This window comes from Schistocerca serialis, chromosome 2, assembly GCF_023864345.2.
Source record: "Schistocerca serialis cubense isolate TAMUIC-IGC-003099 chromosome 2, iqSchSeri2.2, whole genome shotgun sequence".
Classification (NCBI taxonomy): domain Eukaryota; kingdom Metazoa; phylum Arthropoda; class Insecta; order Orthoptera; family Acrididae; genus Schistocerca; species Schistocerca serialis.
In genome coordinates, this window is record NC_064639.1 from 1078895459 (window position 1) to 1078913956 (window position 18498).

Consider the following 18498-nt stretch of genomic DNA (forward strand, 5'->3'; position numbering starts at 1 on the left):
TTATCAGACGTCAGGAAGCAGTTTTAATAGCTCTGTAATACTAACCAGTAGTACTGAGCTGTGCACATAGTGGAAGTAACAGTTAACAAGTACTTACGCTGCTGTTAGTAAGGAAGACAATGTGTCCATCTTCGTTGTAGGCGACGTCTGACGCGAGACCGACGCCATCGACGAAGAGCGCGTCCTTGAGCAGCCCCATCAGGGAGCGGAAGATGAAGGAGGCGAAGAGGTGCATGTACAGCCGGTATCGCGGGCAGCGAAGCCGCCTGAAACCACCGGTACGGGTCATAAACGAGACAGACACTTTGCACTGAGTATTTGCATTTAGCGTTTAAGTGAGCTCGCATTACCTCCTCAGTTTATAACTGCATGTCCCTCGGCTGGCATACAGCGAAATATTGGTCACTGTGGACTGAGTAAAAAAAATCTTAACATAACAAACCCGCCTGCATACCCTTGCGGTCTAATGCGCTGCTGCCCGCGTGGGAAAGTGTGCCAGTACCCGGCACCAATCTGCCCGACGGAATAGCGTCGAGGTCCGGTGTGCTTGCCAGCCTGTGGATGGTTTTTAAGGCGATTTTCCATCTCCCTCGGCGCATGCGAGATGGTTCCCCTTATTCCGCCTCGGTTACACTGTGTCAGCGACTGCGGCGCAAACATCATTTCCACGTACGCGTACACTATAATTACTCTACCACGCAAACATTTGGGGTTACACTCGTGTGGTATGTGAGGTTCCCGGGGAGGGGAGGGGGGGCGCTCCACTGGGGGCCAGTGTGGGGTGGTGGTGGGGTGGGCGACCTGCTGTGGCCCATGGTGGGGTTGTGAACCACTGAGGGCTATGGTGAGACGAAGCCTCTCCGTCGTTTCTAGGGCTCCGGTTTAATACACACAATACACAACGTAAAAAAACTACTCACACGTATGTAGGTGACAATGTCTCTTCTTCCACAGTGAATCACTCGGTACTGGAATGTGCGTTGTTTTGCACATCCTGGTAGAATAAAACTGTGTGTCAGACTGGCAGTCGAACCCTGAACCTTGCCATTTGTGGGCAATGAGCAATCTAAGCATGACCCAATCCGCGGTCTCACAACTTTGCATCTCTCAGTAACTCTCTCCTACTTTCCAAAGGAGCTGTCCTGTACACCATGCGGCACTAGTACTGCTGGAAACAGAGGTATTTCGGAAAAATTGCTTAACTGCAGCCCCTGTACAACCAATACATTCAAAAGAAAATATATTTCAGTTTAAAAGGTTGCTTCTACACTTTCATTTTATTAGATATATCCTTACTGACAATAGTGGCCTGTTCATTATTGTTTATTCAAAATTCTTTTGATAAATTCTGTTGGATTAGTGTTACAAACACACACTGTAATGGGTATAAGTGATGATATTTCTTTTGGTGACTGAGGACGGAGTAATGAGCAACCTTAAACTCGTATTGACGTTATTTACAGAGTAATAATTACAGCTATTACAAGCTTTGTGTTTTTAGGCTGGGTAGTATCTCCAACAATATGTGGCAAGAGCAAATCACTATTGCTTCTCTTCCCCTGGACACCAGGTCAGATGTTAAAGTTTGAAGACATCGACGCAAAATTGTTAGTCTATACTATCCGTCGAACCCAGAAACCAGAACCTTGCCGTTCGTGGACAATGAGCAATCTAAGCACGAATCGCTCACTTTTAGTGGAGCAGTTACGACAGTGCGGGAAGCATCAGCAAGCACAGTTGTGATGTGTTTGTCAGATGACTCTCTGACGGAGAGGAAAAACAACCAACACACTGATGTATGTAAATATTAAGCCACCACATATAAAAATATAGGCACTTATACCCATTACCCTCAGTATATCCTTCAATCGTGTGTGGACTATGGAATGAAGTGAAGAAGAAACTGGTGCAGGTATTCGTATTCAAATAAAGAGATACGTAAAAAGCCAGAATACGACGCTGCCGACTCCAACGCCTATATAAGATAACTGTCTGGCGCAGTTGTTAGATCTGTTGCTGCTGCTACAATGGCTAGATATCAAGACGTATTCAGTTTGAACGAGGTGCTATAGTTGGCGCACGTGCAATGGCACACAGCATCGCCGAGATAGCAATGAAGTGCGGATTTTCCCTTACAATCATTTCATGAGTGTATCGTGAATATCAAGAATCCGGTAAAACATCAAATCTCCAACATCGCTGAGACCGGAAAAAGGTTCAACAAGAATGGAATCAACGACGACAGAAGAGAATCATTCAGCGTGACAGAAGTGCAATCCTTCCTAAATTTGCTGCAGATTTCATTGCTTGGCCATCAACAAGTCTCAGCGTGCCAACCATTCAACGAAACATCATCGATATGGGCTTTCGGAGCCGAAGGCCCACTCGTGTACCCTTCATGTCTGCACGACACAAAGGTTTTCGCCTCGCCTGGTCCGTCAACACTGACACTGGACTGTTGATGACAAGCAACGTTGCCTGGCCGGATGAGTCTCGTTTCAATTTGTGTCGAGCGGATGGTCGTGTACGGGTATGGAGACAACCTTATGAATCCATGGACCTTGTATGTCAACAGGTGACTGTTCAAGCTGGTGGACGCTCTGTAATGGTGTGGGGCCTGCACATTTGGAGTATACGGGACACCTGATACGTCTAGATACGGGTCTGACATGTGACACGTACGTAAGTATCCTGTCTGATCATCTGCATCCATTTATGTCCACTGTGCATTCCGACGGACTTTCGCAATTCCAGCAGGACAATGCGACGTCCCACTCGTCCAGAATTGCTACAGAGTGGCACCAGAAACACTCTTACGAGTTTAAACATTCCGCTGACCACCAAACTCCCCAGACCCGAACATTATTCAGTATATCTGAGATGCCATCTCGGTGTTCAGAAGAGATCTCCACCCCATCGTGTTCTTACGAATTTATGAACAGCCCTGCAGGATTCATGGTGTCAGTTCTTTCCTGCCCTATTTTAGACATTAGTCGCCTCATGCCACGTCGTGTTGCGGTACTTCTCCGTGCTGGTGGTGGCTCTGCACTATATTAGGCAGGTGTACCAGTTTCTTTGGCTCTTCAGTGTATGTTTTCACACGAAGGAATCGGTGAATGATTACTTTCCATTTCTGCATACGTATTATTCACTAACGTTTCGATCAGCATTGTACTAAACCAGCAATGTTTTGAACCATTATGTAATAGAAAGATATTGCATGTGATATTTTTCATTATATCTAAATGCAAAGGTGTTTTACTTATTCCAGTCGTAAATTCCGAAATTTTCCTTTATACTGCTAATAACCTCATCTGTATTGTTGTTGTTGTTGTGGTCTTCAGTCCTGAGACTGGTTTGATGCAGCTCTCCATGCTACTCTATCCTGTGCAAGCTTCTTCATCTCCCAGTACCTACTGCAACCTACATCCTTCTGAATCTGCTTAGTGTATTCATCTCGTGGTCACCCCCTATGATTTTTACCCTCCACACTGCCCTCCAATACTAAATTGGTGATCCCTTGATGCCTCAGAACATGTCCTACCAACCGATCCCTTCTTCTGGTCAAGTTGTGCCACAAACTTCTCTTATCCCCAATCCTATTCAATACTTCCTCATTAGTTATGTGATCTACCCATCTAATCTTCAGCATTCTTCTGTAGCACCACATTTCAAAAGCTTCTATTCTCTTCTTGTCCAAACTATTTACCGTCCATGTTTCACTTCCATACATGGCTACACTCCATACAAATACTTTCAGAAATAACTTCCTGACACTTAAATCTATACTCGATGTTAACAAATTTCTCTTCTTCAGAAACGCTTTCCTTGCCATTGCCAGTCTACATTTTATATCCTCTCTACTTCGTCCATCATCAGTTATTTTGCTCCCCAAATAGCAAAACTCGTTTACTACTTTAAGTGTCTCATTTCCTAATCTAATACCCTCAGCATCACCCGACTTAACTCGACTACATTCCATTATCCTCGTTTTGCTTTTGTTGATGTTCATCTTATATCCTCCCTTCAAGACACCATCCATTCCGTTCAATTGCTCTTCCAAGTCCTTTGCTGTCTCTGACAGAATTACAATGTCATCGGCGAACCTCAAAGTTTTTATTTCTTCTCCATGGATTTTAATACCTACTCCAAATTTTTCTTTTGTTTCCTTTACTGCTTGCTCAATATTCAGATTGAATAACATCGGGGAGAGGCTACAACCCTGTCTTACTCCCTTCCCAACCACTGCTTCCCTTTGATGTCCCTCAACTCTTATAACTGCCATCTGGTTTCTGTACAAGTTGTAAATAACCTTTCGCTCCCTGTATTTTACCCCTGCCACCTTTAGAATTTGAAAGAGAGTATTCCAGTCAACATTGTCAAAAGCTTTCTCTAGGTCTACAAATGCTAGAAACGTAGGTTTGCCTTTCCTTAATCTTTCTTCTAAGATAAGTCGTAAGGTCAGTATTGCCTCACGTGTTCCAGTATTTCTACGGAATCCGAACTGATCTTCCCCGAGGTCGGCTTCTACTAGTTTTTCCATTCGTCTGTAAAGAATTCGTGTTAGTACTTTGCAGCTGTGGCTTATTAAACTGATTGTTCGGTAATTTTCACATCTGTCAACACCTGCTTTCTTTGGGATTGGAATTATTATATTCTTCTTGAAGTCTGAGGGTATTTCGCCTGTTTCATACATCTTGCTCACCAGATGGTAGAGTTTTGTCAGGACTGGCTCTCCCAAGGCCGTCAGTAGTTCCAATGGAATGTTGTCTACTCCGGGGGCCTTGTTTCGACTCAGGTCCTTCAGTGCTCTGTCAAACTCTTCACGCAGTATCGTATCTCCCATTTCATCTTCATCTACATCCTCTTCCATTTCCATAATATTGTCCTCAAGTGCATCGCCCTTGTATAGACTCTCTATATACTCCTTCCACCTTTCTGCTTTCCCTTCTTTGCTTAGAACGGGGTTTCCATCTGAGCTCTTGGTGTTCATACATGTGGTTCTCTTATCTCCAAAGGTCTCTTTAATTTTCCTGTAGGCAGTATCTATCTTACCCCTAGTGAGATAAGCCTCTACATCCTTACATTTGTCCTCTAGCCATCCCTGCTTAGCCATTTTGCACTTCCTGTCGATTTCATTTTTGAGACGTTTGTATTCCTTTTTGCCTGCTTCATTTACTGCATTTTTTTATTTTCTCCTTTCATCAATTAAATTCAATATTTCTTCTGTTACCCAAGGATTTCTACTAACCCTCTTCTTTTTACCTACTTGATCGTCTGCTGCCTTCACTACTTCTTCCCTCAGAGCTACCCATTCTTCTTCTACTGTATTTCTTTCCCCCATTCCTTTCAATTGTTCCCTTATGCTCTCCCTGAAACTCTGTACAACCGCTGGTTCTTTCAGTTTATCCAGGTCCCATCTCCTTAAATTCCCACCTTTTTGCAATTTCTTCAGTTTTAATCTACAGGTCATAACCAATAGATTGTGGTCAGAGTCCACATCTGCCCCTGGAAATGTCTTACAATTTAAAACCTGGTTCCTAAATCTCTGTCTTACCATTATATAATCTATCTGATACCTTTTAGTATCTCCAGGGTTCTTCCATGTATACAACCTTCTATCATGATTCTTAAACCAAGTGTTAGCTATGATTAAGTTGTGCTCTGTGCAAAATTCTATCAGGCGGCTTCCTCTTTCATTTCTTAGCCCCAATCCATATTCACCTACTACGTTTCCCTCTCTCCCTTTTCCTACACTCGAATTCCAGTCACCCACGACTATTAAATTTTCGCCTCCCTTCACTATCTGAATAATTTCTTTTATTTCATCATACATTTCTTCAATTTCTTCGTCATCTGCAGAGCTAGTTGGCATATAAACTTGTACTACTGTAGTAGGTGTGGGCTTCGTATCTATCTTGGCCACAATAATGCGTTCACTATGCTGTTTGTAGTAGCTTACCCGCATTCCTATTTTCCTATTCATTATTAAACCTACTCCTGCATTACCCCTATTTGACTTTGTGTTTATAACCCTGTAGTCACCTGACCAAAAGTCTTGTTCCTCCTGCCACCGAACTTCACTAATTCCCACAATATCTAACTTTAACCTATCCATTTCCCTTTTTAAATTTTCTAGCCTACCTGCCCGATTAATGTATCTGACATTCCACGCTCCGATCCGTAGAACGCCAGTTTTCTTTCTCCTGATAACGACATCCTCTTGAGTAGTCCCCGCCCGGAGATCCGAATGGGGGACTATTTTACCTCCGGAATATTTTACCCACGAGGACGCCATCATCATTTAATCATACAGTAAAGCTGCATGCCCTCGGGAAAAATTACGGCCTTAGTTTCCCCTTGCTTTCAGCCGTTCGCAGTACCAGCACAGCAAGGCCGTTTTGGTTATTGTTACAAGGCCAGATCAGTCATTCATCCAGACTGTTGCCCTTGCAACTACTGAAAAGGCTGCTGCCCCTCTTCAGGAACCACACGTTTGTCTGGCCTCTCAACAGATACCCCTCCGTTGTGGTTGTACCTACGGTACGGCTATCTGTATCGCTTGAGGCACGCAAGCCTCCCCACCAACGGCAAGGTCCGTGGTTCATGGGGGGATCTGTATTAGTAGCATTATAATTTTATTTACTGAATTCCCGTAATATTTTGACACGATTATTTTCCGTATGTGTTTCCGAATTGAAATTATTATAGTACAGACGCTTTAAGTGGCTTAAATTAGCAGCTCAACATACTACGACGTTTGTGTCTGAATTAAATACAGCTTTCGTAATAACACTGGATAAAACGAACGAACCAAGCTCTACCTGGATGTGATTGTAAATCATTTATGAGGTGGGGAAATACTAGCGACACTTGGGCATGAAACTGACTTACTCGAAGATGAATAAGAACACCAGGGTGCTTACTGAATAGTACAAGAAATATTAACGTTTGATTTCGTAATAAAAACAAGCGATATGCCACAGATAATATTCTACAGCAGTGGTAACGAATGTACTAACGTGAAAAGTTACTTCAGTCTAATTCTTCTTTTCACTAGACTTCATCCCGCTTAGTACTGATCCGTTTCTTCAGGGTTTGACAAATTTTATTTCATATTTTACCTATGTGGCAGGAAGCCCTTCATAATGCCACAGTCGTCAAGGTAACCTAAGGGAGGGAAATCGTGTGCGCCATTTCTCTATAGAGTGTTGTACTCTTTTTGTATGTTATTGTAGTTCAACAGTTTGTGTATCGTAAGCTCTTGTAACACCCACGAGATAAATTTTAGCTACAGTGCGGCGAGAGGAAATTATGCCTCTAATAGTTACAAACATTATCTACCCGACATATGAAATAGAGTGAAATAAATATTAATTATTTATATAATATTTTATGATGTAATTTGACATATCGATGTGTATCATACAAAGACAATGATAATTGTAAATTCCTTTTATGATTTGCGTTCGTCTTCCTTTGTTTTTACCTTTTGTTGGTTGGCTTTTGTAGGTTCAGGACGCAAGACGCATATCAAACTGAGGTCTGTTAAGAAATTGTAATAATTTGTTAATTATTACTTGAGAATAGAGTTCATTATTATTATAAATATGAGTGAATAATTATTTGTAACTTAAATTCTTCTCTCAGTAAGCATTATCTGTGTTAATTATTTCTTTCCGCTGCAAGGAGCGCAGCCATTGATGATAACGATTTGTATCGCGTTTTTTTGTCTGTGTTTTCCTTAGAAAAAAATCAAATGTTTGCTTGATGAAGTCTAAATAGTGCACAATACGAAAGTAAAGTTTAATAAGCATTTCAAATGCTTATCCTATTTGCTCTAACAATAGAAAGTCTCTATCAATTGTCTGCCGCCATCTTAACAATTGTCTCTGCGGCAAATTCAAATTACTCAACTCTGCAGACATAAATGCCGAAGGTAATACAAATGTGTAAAAATAAATGTGCACCGGTGGTCCCAAACTCATTTTAATGAAAATAATTCGAATCAGATTGGTTCTTTAAAAACAGTGCTCATAGCACGATCCTCATAACAAACTTTTCTAGCTGATGTATGGAGCCGAAATTAATTAAGCACGAGTTACGAGGAATATTGTTTCAGGTAACATACGTCAGTGTTGTGCGCGGCTCATATTCGGTGGTTTTAATGATCATTTTGCTGAAGATAACTGTTTCCATCATAATCAATAGTTGTATAGAATCTGTTGTATGAACTGTGATTTAGTGACACTTACACAACTTACAGACCGCACTTTAACACAACGTTAACTTGGAGTTCTTTAGCAACTTCACCAAATCTTTAGACGTGAGAAAAATTATTTACTAATTACTCACTGTAATAAAATAAGATTATCATTTTCATTTACAAATTAGTTACATACCAAACCACTGAATAACACCGCGAACGCCACACTCTGATGAGGAATTTGGGGATCAGTAGAGCATTTGCCTAAACGAACGCGGAAAACCGTCTAAAAATTACACTCTGACAGCCCATGTACCAGCTCACGGTCGGTAATAGGCCAGTACAATTTACTCAGTGTCTGGCTCATCTCCCGCTTTCACAAGCTAGCACACTGCTTCTTATGCTATACGATTAGTCTACCTACTTCGCACTAATGAGGGGGTATAAGCGATACATGATAATTTCTACATTGGCAAAAGATTCCAGCATAGCTCGCCATTCGAATCTCCGGGAGGGGACTGCCAATGTGGATGTGACCATGAGAAAAGGATTGAATAACTAACGAAAGCCGAACCGTGGAATGTCAGAGAATTCAATGTGGCACGGAAGCTAGAAAATCTGAAAACTGAAATCCAAAGGCTCAATTTAGGTATAGTAGGGGTCAGTGAAGTGACATGGAAAAAAGACAAGGCTTTCCGGTCAGATAAATATAGGGTGATATCAAGGGCAACAGAAAAGTTTATAACGGGAGTAGGATTCGTTATGAATAGGAGGGTAGGGCAGATTGTTTGTTACCGTGAACAGTTCAGTGATAGGGTTGGTCTTACCAGAATAGACAGCAAACCAACGGCGGCAATTGTATTTCAGGTATACATGCCAACGTCGCATGAAGATGAGTAGATAGAGGAAGTTTATGAGGATGCTGAGAGGGTAACACAGTATATAAAGGGAACTGAAAACCTAAGTCATGGGGAACTGGAATGCAGTAGTAGGAGAAGGAGTATAAGGAAAGATTACAGGAGAATATGGGCTTCAGACAAAGAACGAGAGAGGAGAGAGACTAATTGAGTTCTGTAATTAATTTCAGCAAGTAATAGCGAAAACTCTGTTCAAGAATCACAAGAGGAGGAGGTATACTTGGAGAAGGCCGGGTGATACGATAAAATTTCAGCTAGATTACATCATGGTCAGACAGAGATTCCGAAATCAGATAATGGATTGTAAGACATACTCAAGAGCATATATAGACACAGATCATAATATAGTAGTAATAAAGAGTAGGCTGAAGTTTAAGACATTAGCCAGAAAGAATCAGTACCTAAAGAAGTGGGATAGGGAAATACTAAGGAATGAGGAGATACACTTGAAGTTCTCTAAGGCTACAGATACAGCAATGAGGGATAGCTGAGTAGGCAGTACAGTTGAAGAGGAATGGACATCTATAAAAAGAGCAATCACAGAAACTGGAAATTAAAACATAGGTACGAAGAAGGTAACTGCGAAGAAACAATGGGTAATAGAAAAACTACTGAAGAGATCGACGGAAGGAGTAAGTACAAAAAAGTTCCGGGAAACTTAGGAATACAAAAATACAAGCCGCAGAGGAAGGAAATAAATAGCAAGTGCGAGAAGCTAAGACAAAATGGCTGCATGAAAAATCTGAAGAAATCGAAAAAGAAATGATTGTCGGAAAGACTGTCTTAGCATATAAGAAACAGCTGGTAGGGGGAAAGAGTACATTGAAGGCCTCTGTGTGGGGAAAGATTTGTCTGGTGTGATAGAGGAAGAAACAGCGTACTATTTAGAACAGATAGGGGATCCAGTATTAGAATCAGAATTTAAAAAGAAATTTGGAGGACTTAAAATCAAATAAGACGGAAGGAGTAGATAACATTCCATTAGAATTTCTAAAATCATTGAGGGACGTGGCAACAAAACGACTTTTCACGTTGGTGTTTGGAATGTATGAGTCTGGTGACATACCATCTGACTTTCCGAAAAACATCAACAACAGAATTCCGAAGAGGGCAAGAGCTGACAAGTGCGGGAATTATCGCACAATCGGCTTAACAGCTCATGCATCGAAGCTACTGACAAGAATGGAAAAGAAAATTGTGGATGTGTTAGATGACGATCAGTTTGGCTTTAGGAAAGGTAAAGGCACCAGAGACGAAATTCTGACATTGCTGTTGATAATGGAAACAAGACTAAAGAAAAATCAAGACATGTTCACAAGATTTGTCCACCTGGAAAAACCGTAGACATTGTAAAATGGTACAAGACGTTCGACATTAAGAGAAAAGTAGGGGTAAGCTATAGGAAGGAACGGGTAATATACTATAAGTACAAAAGCCAAGAGGGATTAATAAGAATGAATGTCGACGAAGGACGAAGTGCTCGGATAAAAATGGTAGAGACAGGGATATAGTCTTTCGCCCATCTGTTCAGTCTGTACATAGAAGAAGCAATGATGGAAATAGATGAAAGATTCCGAGCGGGATTGAAATTCAAGGTGAAACTATATCAATGATACGATTCGATGATGACATAGCTATCCTGAGTGAAAGTGAAGAGCCGCGCGGGATTAGCCGAGCGGTCTCAGGCGCTGCAGTCATGGATGTGCGGCTGGTCCCGGCGGATGTTGGAGTCCTCCCTCGGGCAGTGGTGTGTGTGTTTGTCCTTAGGATAGTTTAGATTAAGTAGTATGTAAGCTTAGGGATTGATGACCTTAGCAGTTAAGTCCCATAAGATTTCACTCACATTTGAACATCATTATCTGAAACTGAAGAAGAATTACGTGATCGGCTGAATGGAATGAACACTCTATTGAGTACAGAATATGGAATAAGAGTAAATCGCTGAAAGACGAATGTAATGAGAAGTAGCAGAAATGAGAACAGCTAGAGATTTAATATCAACACTGATGGTCACGAAGTAGATGAAGTTAAAGAATTCTACTATCTAGGCAGCAAAACAACCAATGACGGACGGATCAGCGAGGGGGGGGGGGGGGTGACATCAAAAGCAGACTAGCACTGGTAAGAAGGGAATTCCTGGCAAAGAGAAGTCCACTTAATGTGAGGAACAAATTGAAGAACAACATTGTATGGAAGTGAAACATGGACTGGGGGAAAACAGGAACAGAAGAGAATCGAAGCATTTGAGATGCGGTGCTACAGGTGAATGTTAAAAATTAGGTGGACTGATAAAGGTAAGGAATGAGGAGGTTCTGTGCAGAAACGGAGAGAAAAGGAGAATGCGGAAAACAGTGATAAGGAGAAGGGACAGGATGGCAGGACATCTGTTAAGACATCATGGAATAACTCACATGCTACTAGAGGGAGCTGTAGCGGGCAAAAACTGTAGAGAAAGACAGAGATTGGAATGCATCCAGAAAGTAATTGAGGACGTAGGTTGCAAATGGTACTCTGAGATTAAGAGGTTGGCACAGGAGAGGAATTCGGAGCGCAACAAACCACTCAGAAGACTGATGATCGAAAAAAAAGAAGAAAAAGTCATTCATGTGTGACAGACATCAGGAAACATTCAGAGAGATTATCATAGTAGTCAATACTTTTCTAATAACACTGATACAATCGAAATTACTCTGAGCAGTACATTAACCTAGATCGATTCGCAATATTGTTGACATTGTGTCTTGATTCCATTACGTGTAAATACACTTTATTTTGTAAGATCCCATTTTATTAAAATGGTCTTAAATCGGAATTAAATTATTCGTACAAACTATTTCCATCATGCTTACTAACACTGAAGACAGGTATTGAGCAAATTAAACCGGAAGCGACTGTGTAATTTTAAGTTACGTAAGGACATGGATATCTCTAAAAAGGATAATCACAGAAGTTGGAAAGAAAAACACAGGTACATCGAAGGTGACTGAAGTGAAACCATGTGTAACAAAAAAAATGCTTCAGTTGATGAAAGAAGGAAATACAAAAATGTTCAGAAAATGTCATCAATATCCCGCAACACTAGTCACAGAAATGAAATAAATAGGATGTGCAGGGACATAAGGCGAAATGGCAGCGGGCAAAATGTGAAGAAATAGAACAATAAATGATTGTTGGAAACACTGACTCAGCATTTGCAAAAATCAAAATCGCCTTCGTTCAAATTAAAAGAAAGGCGGTAACATTAAGAGTGCAACGGGAATTCCACAGTTAAATGCAGAAGACCGGACCGATAGGTGGAAAGAGTACATCTAAGGCCTCTACGAGGAAGAGGAATTGTCTCATATCGTGGTACGAGAAGAAAAAGGAGTCGATTTTGAAGAGATAGTGCAGAAGGGGTAGATAACATACCATCAACATTTCTAAAATCACAGGGGGAAGTGGCAACAAAACGACTATTCACATTGGTATGTAGAACGTATTTCACTGGCTACATACTGTCAGACTTTCGGAGAAACACCATCCAGACAATTCCAAAGACTGTAAGAGCGAACAAGTGCGAGAATTTTCGCACAATCAGCTTAAGGGCTCAAGCATCCACGTTGCTGACAAGAATATTGCACAGAAGAACGGAAAAGAGAATTCAGGATTTGTTAGATGACGACTAGTTTGGTTTTAGGAAAGATAAGGCACCAGAAAGGCAATTCTGACGTTGCGTTTGATGATGAAAGCAGGAGTGAAGACAAATCTAGTCACATTCATAGGATTTGTCTACACGGAAAAAGTTTTCGACAGTGTAATATTTTCGCAATATGTTCGAAATATTGACGAAAAAATACGGATAAGAATAGGAAAAGGTGGGTAACATAGAATACGTACAAGAAGCAAGAGAGAACAATAAGAGTGAGAAAGCAGGAACGAAGTGTTCTGATTGAAAAAATTGTAAGACATAGATGTAATCTTTCACTCTTAGTGTTCCATCTGTACATGAAGAAACGATGGCGGAAGTTAAAGAAAGGTTCAAAATTGGGATTAATATTCAAGGTGAAAGTATATCAATGATAAGCTTCGCTGATAACATTGCTATCACCATTGAAAGTGATGAAGATTTACGCGAACTTTTGACTGGAATGCAAAATTTAATGAGTAGAGAATACGGATGGAAAGTAAATAGAAGAAAGGCGAAAGTAGTGAGAAGTAGCAGTAATGAGAACAGCAAGAAACTTAACATGGTAACAGGTGATCACGAAGTAATTGAAGTTAAGGATTTCTGCTACCTTAGCAGCAAAATAACCTAAGACGTACGGAACAAGTACGATATAAATAGCAACCAAGCACAGGTTAAGAGAAATCCACTGGTATGAAATACAGGCCTCAATTCGAGGAAGAAATTTCTGAGAATGTATGTTTGGGCCACGGCATTGTGTGGTAGTGAAACATGTACTGTGTGGAAGGCCGTACAGAACGGAATCGAAGCATTTGCGATGTGGCGCTACAAGAGAATATTGAAAATAGATGGACTGATCAGTAAGGAATGAGGAGTTTCTCCTCAGAACCATCTAGAAAAGGAATATACACAGCAACCTCAGGTATCTAAATACCACGAAAAGAGAAACTGTTCGCAACAATTAGTGATTACAAAAGCGATCATAATGTACTGATTATCATTCTTGACCTCGAGTTCACATAGCACAGACTACGTAATGCAGTGAAGCACATTGCAAGACTGAAATGGCATGTGATGTTCAGTCATGAGGATGCCATTTTAATTAAATAAGAGGTGCACAGCGGTTGGAAAACTGAAGACAACACTTGTTCATCGGCGTATAACATTACAAAAATCACAACCTCTTGGATATACACTATGAATGTTTGGATACCTGTTTGATTTAAATGTACAGTAATTGTTATTGCTATGAAGACTCTGTGATAACATTTACTTTGCTTTAAAAAAAACTAGATATGCTACACATTTATAGTAGCTATTCAAGAAGTAATTTTTGTCATGTAATGATTTGAGAATATGGTATGTTGAGTCTTCCTGAACGTTCTATTTTACACTGAATATCACATGGTACATCGGTTTTGCCACGTTCTTCACCTCAATACCTCTGTGTGCTGTAGGTATTCTAGGATTTTGTAATTACTAACTCTGCCCCGTTTCCGTCTTTCTCATGGTGTACAGATACGTTACTGGCCATTAAAATTGCTTCACCAAGAAGAAATACAGATGATAAACGGGTATTCATTGGACAAATATATTTTCACGCAATTTGGATGGATAGGTCCTGAGAAATCAGTATCCAGAACAACCACCTCTGGCCGTAATAACGGCGTTGATACGCCTGGGCATTGAGTCAAACAGAGCTTGGATGGCGTGTACAGGTACAGCTGCCCATCCAGCTTCAACACGATACCACAGTTCATGAAGAGTAGTGACTGGCGTATTGTGACGAGCCAGTTGCGCGGCCACCATTGACAAGACGTTTTCAATTGGTGAGAGATCTGGAGAATATGCTGGCCAGGGCAGCAGTCGAACATTTTCTGTATCCAAAAAGGCCCGTACAGGACCTGCAACATGCGGTCGTGCATTAACCTGCTGAAATGTATGGTTTCGCAGGGATCGAATGAAGGATAGAGCCACGGGTCGTGAAACATCTGAAACGTAACGTCCACCGTTCAAAGTTCCCTGAATGCGAACAAGAGGTGACCGAGACGTGTAACCAATGGCACGGCGGGTAATAGGCCAGTATGGCGATGACAAATTCACGCTTGCAATGTGCGTTCACCGCGATGTAGCCAAACACGGATGCGACCATCATGATGCTGTAAAAAGAACCTGGATTCATCCGAAAAAACGACGTTTTGCCATTCGTGCACCCTGGTTCGTCGCTGAGTACACCATCGCAGGCGATCCTGTCTGTGATGCATCGTCAAGGGTAACCGCAGCCATCGCCTCCAAGCTGATAGTCCATGCTGCTGCAAACGTCTTCGAACTGTTCGTGCAGATGGTTGTTGTCTTGCAAACGTCCCCATCTGTTGACTCAGGGATCTAGACGTGGCTGCACGATCCGTTACAGCCATGCGGATAAGATGCCTGTCATCTCGACTGCTAGTGATACGAGGCCGTTGGGATCCAGCACGGCGTCGCGTATTACCGTCCTGAAACCACCGGTTCCATATTGTGCTAACAGTCATTGGATCTCAACTAACGCGAGCAGCAGTGTCGCGATACGATAAACCGCAATCGCGATAGGCTACAATCCGACCTTTATCAAAGTCGGAAACGTGATGGTACGCATTCCTCCTCCTTACACGAGGCATCACAACAACGGTTCACCAGGCAGCGCCGGTCAACTGCCGTTTGTGTATGAGAAATCGGTTGGAAAGTTTCCTCATGTCAGCACGTTGTAGGTGTCGCCACCGGCGCCAACCTTGTGTGAATGCTCTGAAAAGCTAATCATTTGCACATCACAGCATCTTCTTCCTGTCGCTTAAATTTCGCGTCTGTAGCACGTCATCTTCGTTGTGTAGCAATTTTAATGGCCAGTAGTGTAGGAACCTAAAACTCCGCCATAACCGTCGTTGAAGGCCCAACTGTACCGATCGGCTGCCGTGTAATCTTCAGACCACAGCCATCACTGGAGAGGCATGTGGTCACCACACCGCTCTCTCCGCCGTTCCTCAGTTTACCAGACCCAATGGTATATAGACACCTGAGTATATTCCGTCTGTGACTGAAACTGGTTATTTACTAAGGTAACAATACGAATGCTGCAAAGTATGATTTTTCAAAAACTCCAAGAAGCTGTAAAACTTTCTCTCCTCGAAATAATACACATATTTTTGTTTTTAATGATAAAATGTTGTTACTGGATTTCAGCCCAGTTGCACTTTGTCCATGACCGGTTACGGCGTTTAGAGCATTTTGAAGTGTTCACGGGTGAACAACAGAATCTGTGCGCCAGTTGGAGTACGCGCGCCACGCCGGACCCCTGCCCTCACTCCCCCTGGCTCACCTGGTGGCGGACAGCGCCCCCACGGCAAAGAGCAGCGCGACCAGCGAGACGGCGTACCCCACTTGAGAGGCCGCCTTCACCAGGGGCAGCCAGCGCTGCAACACACAACACACCACACAGAACGGTTCATCAGGCTATCTGAGACAGGTCATCAGCTCCATTATCACACCGCGTAGGACACTTCTGCAAAAGTAGAAAGTGCTATTTATTTTGCTAAGCCTTTTATTTTGTTAGTTAATTGTTTAGCCTTCCATAGATAATTTATAAAAAAAAAGGTTCAAATGGCTCTGAGCACTATGGGACTTAACTTCTAAGGTCATCAGTCTCCTAGAACTTAGAACTACTTAAACCTAACTAACCTAAGGACATCACACACATCCATGCCCGAGGCAGGATTCGAACCTGCGACCGTAGCGGCCGCGCGGTTCCAGACTGTAGTGCCTTTAACCGCTTGGCCACCACGGCCGGCAGATAATTTATCACATGTCAGACAAATCACAGTAAATGAAAAAGTTTTCTTTTTTTAAATATTTTTAATGTACTGGTTTAACATGCAGTACGATAATTTTAACAAAACTACACATAAACACACAGTATACCTCGATGCACTGCGCACACAGACACACACACACACACACACACACACACACACACACACACACACACACACAGACACGTGTGCGCGCACTCCCATACACTCTCTGTTATCCCATTAGTCACGGCTTGATACCGGTGTCATTGATAGCTCAGTGTTAACACTACGTCATTGCTACGAAGAATTGGGTCATAAAGCCATTGTCAAAAATTTTTGGCTTCCAGACTTCGGATGCCAAGAGATGTTTTATTTGGTACAAGAGTATGATGCACACCTGGTAAAATTAACAAAACCATTCACTGACATCCTGAAGTCTCCTGTCACATCATTACCCTATGAATTCACCGAAATTTATTCAGTTTTATTACACAAATATGAATACCTCTATGTACAGTAGCATATAATGTGGTCAAAAGCATCCGAACACCCCAGAAACAGACGTTTTGCATATTGGGTGCATTGGGCTGCCACCGACTGCCAGGTACTTCATATCAGCAATCTCAGTAGTCATTAGACATCGTGATAGAGCGCAATGGGGCATTCAGTAGATTTCACGGACTTCTAATGTGGTCAGGTGATTGGGAGTCACTTGAGTCATACGTCTGTAGGCGAGATTTACACACTCCTAAACATCCCTAGGTCCACCGTTACAAATCTGATAGTGAAGTGGAATCGTGAAGGGACACGTACAGCACAAAAGCGTACAAGCCGCCCTCCTCCGTTGACTGACAGAGACCGCCGACAATTGAAGAGGGTCGTAATCTGTAATAGGCAGACATCTATCCAGACCATCACACAGGAATTCCAAACTGCATCAGCATCCATTGCAAGTACTATGACAGTTAGGTGGGAGGTCAGAAAACTTTGATTTCATGGTCGAGCGGCTGCGCATAAGCCACACATCACGCCGGTAAATCCCAAACGACGCCTCGCTTGGTGAAAGGAGCGTAAACATTGGACGATTGAACAGTGGAAAAACCTTGTGTGGAGTGACGAATCACGGTACACAATGCCGCTACCCAATGGCAGGGTGTGGGTATGGCGAATGCCCGGTGAATGTCAAAAAAATGGTTCAAATGGCTCTGAGCACTATGGGACTTAACTTCTGTGGTCATCAGTTCCCTAGAACTTAGAACTACTTATACCTAACTAACCTAAGGACGTCACACACATCCACGCCCGAAGCAGGATTCGATCCTGCGACCGTAGCAGTCGCGCGGTTCCGGACTGAGCGCCTTAACCGCTAGACCACCGGGGCCGGTGGTGAATGTCATCTGACGGCCTGTGTAGTGACAGCAGTAAAATTCGGAGGCGGTGGGGTATGGTGTGGTCGTGTGTTTCATGGAGGGGGCACGCACCCCTTCTTGTTTTGCGTGACACTATCGCAGTACAGGCCTACATCGATGTTTTAAGCACCTTCTTGCTTGCCACTGTTGAAGAGCAATTCTGGAATGGCGATTACATCTTTCGGCACCACGATGCATCTGTTCATAAAGCAAGGCCTGTGGTGGCGTGGTTACACAACAATAACATCCCTGTAATGAAATGACCTGCACAGAGTCCTGACCTGAAACCTATAGGACACCGTTGGGATGTTTTGGAACACCGACTTGGTGCCAGGCCTCATCGACCGACATGGATACCTCTCCTCAGTGCAGCAATGTGTGTAGAATGAGCTGCCATTCTCCAAGAAACCTTCCAGCACGAGACTGAACATATGCCTGGAGTGGAAGCTGCCATCAAGGCTATGGGTGGGCTAACACC

The 18498-nt window shown here is 42.5% G+C and overlaps 1 protein-coding gene across 1 annotated transcript in view; it reads right to left on the reverse strand.

Annotated features, from left to right (window-relative positions):
- The window catches only part of LOC126456633 (secretin receptor-like), a 198241-nt gene that overhangs the window by 125734 nt on the left and 54009 nt on the right, over nt 1–18498 (reverse strand). The window contains exons 4-5 of the mRNA XM_050092377.1: nt 16140–16234; nt 98–266 (exon numbers count right to left, since the gene is read on the reverse strand). Of these exons, the coding sequence (XP_049948334.1) occupies nt 98–266; nt 16140–16234 (264 nt within the window). The remainder of the gene's footprint in view (nt 1–97; nt 267–16139; nt 16235–18498) is intronic.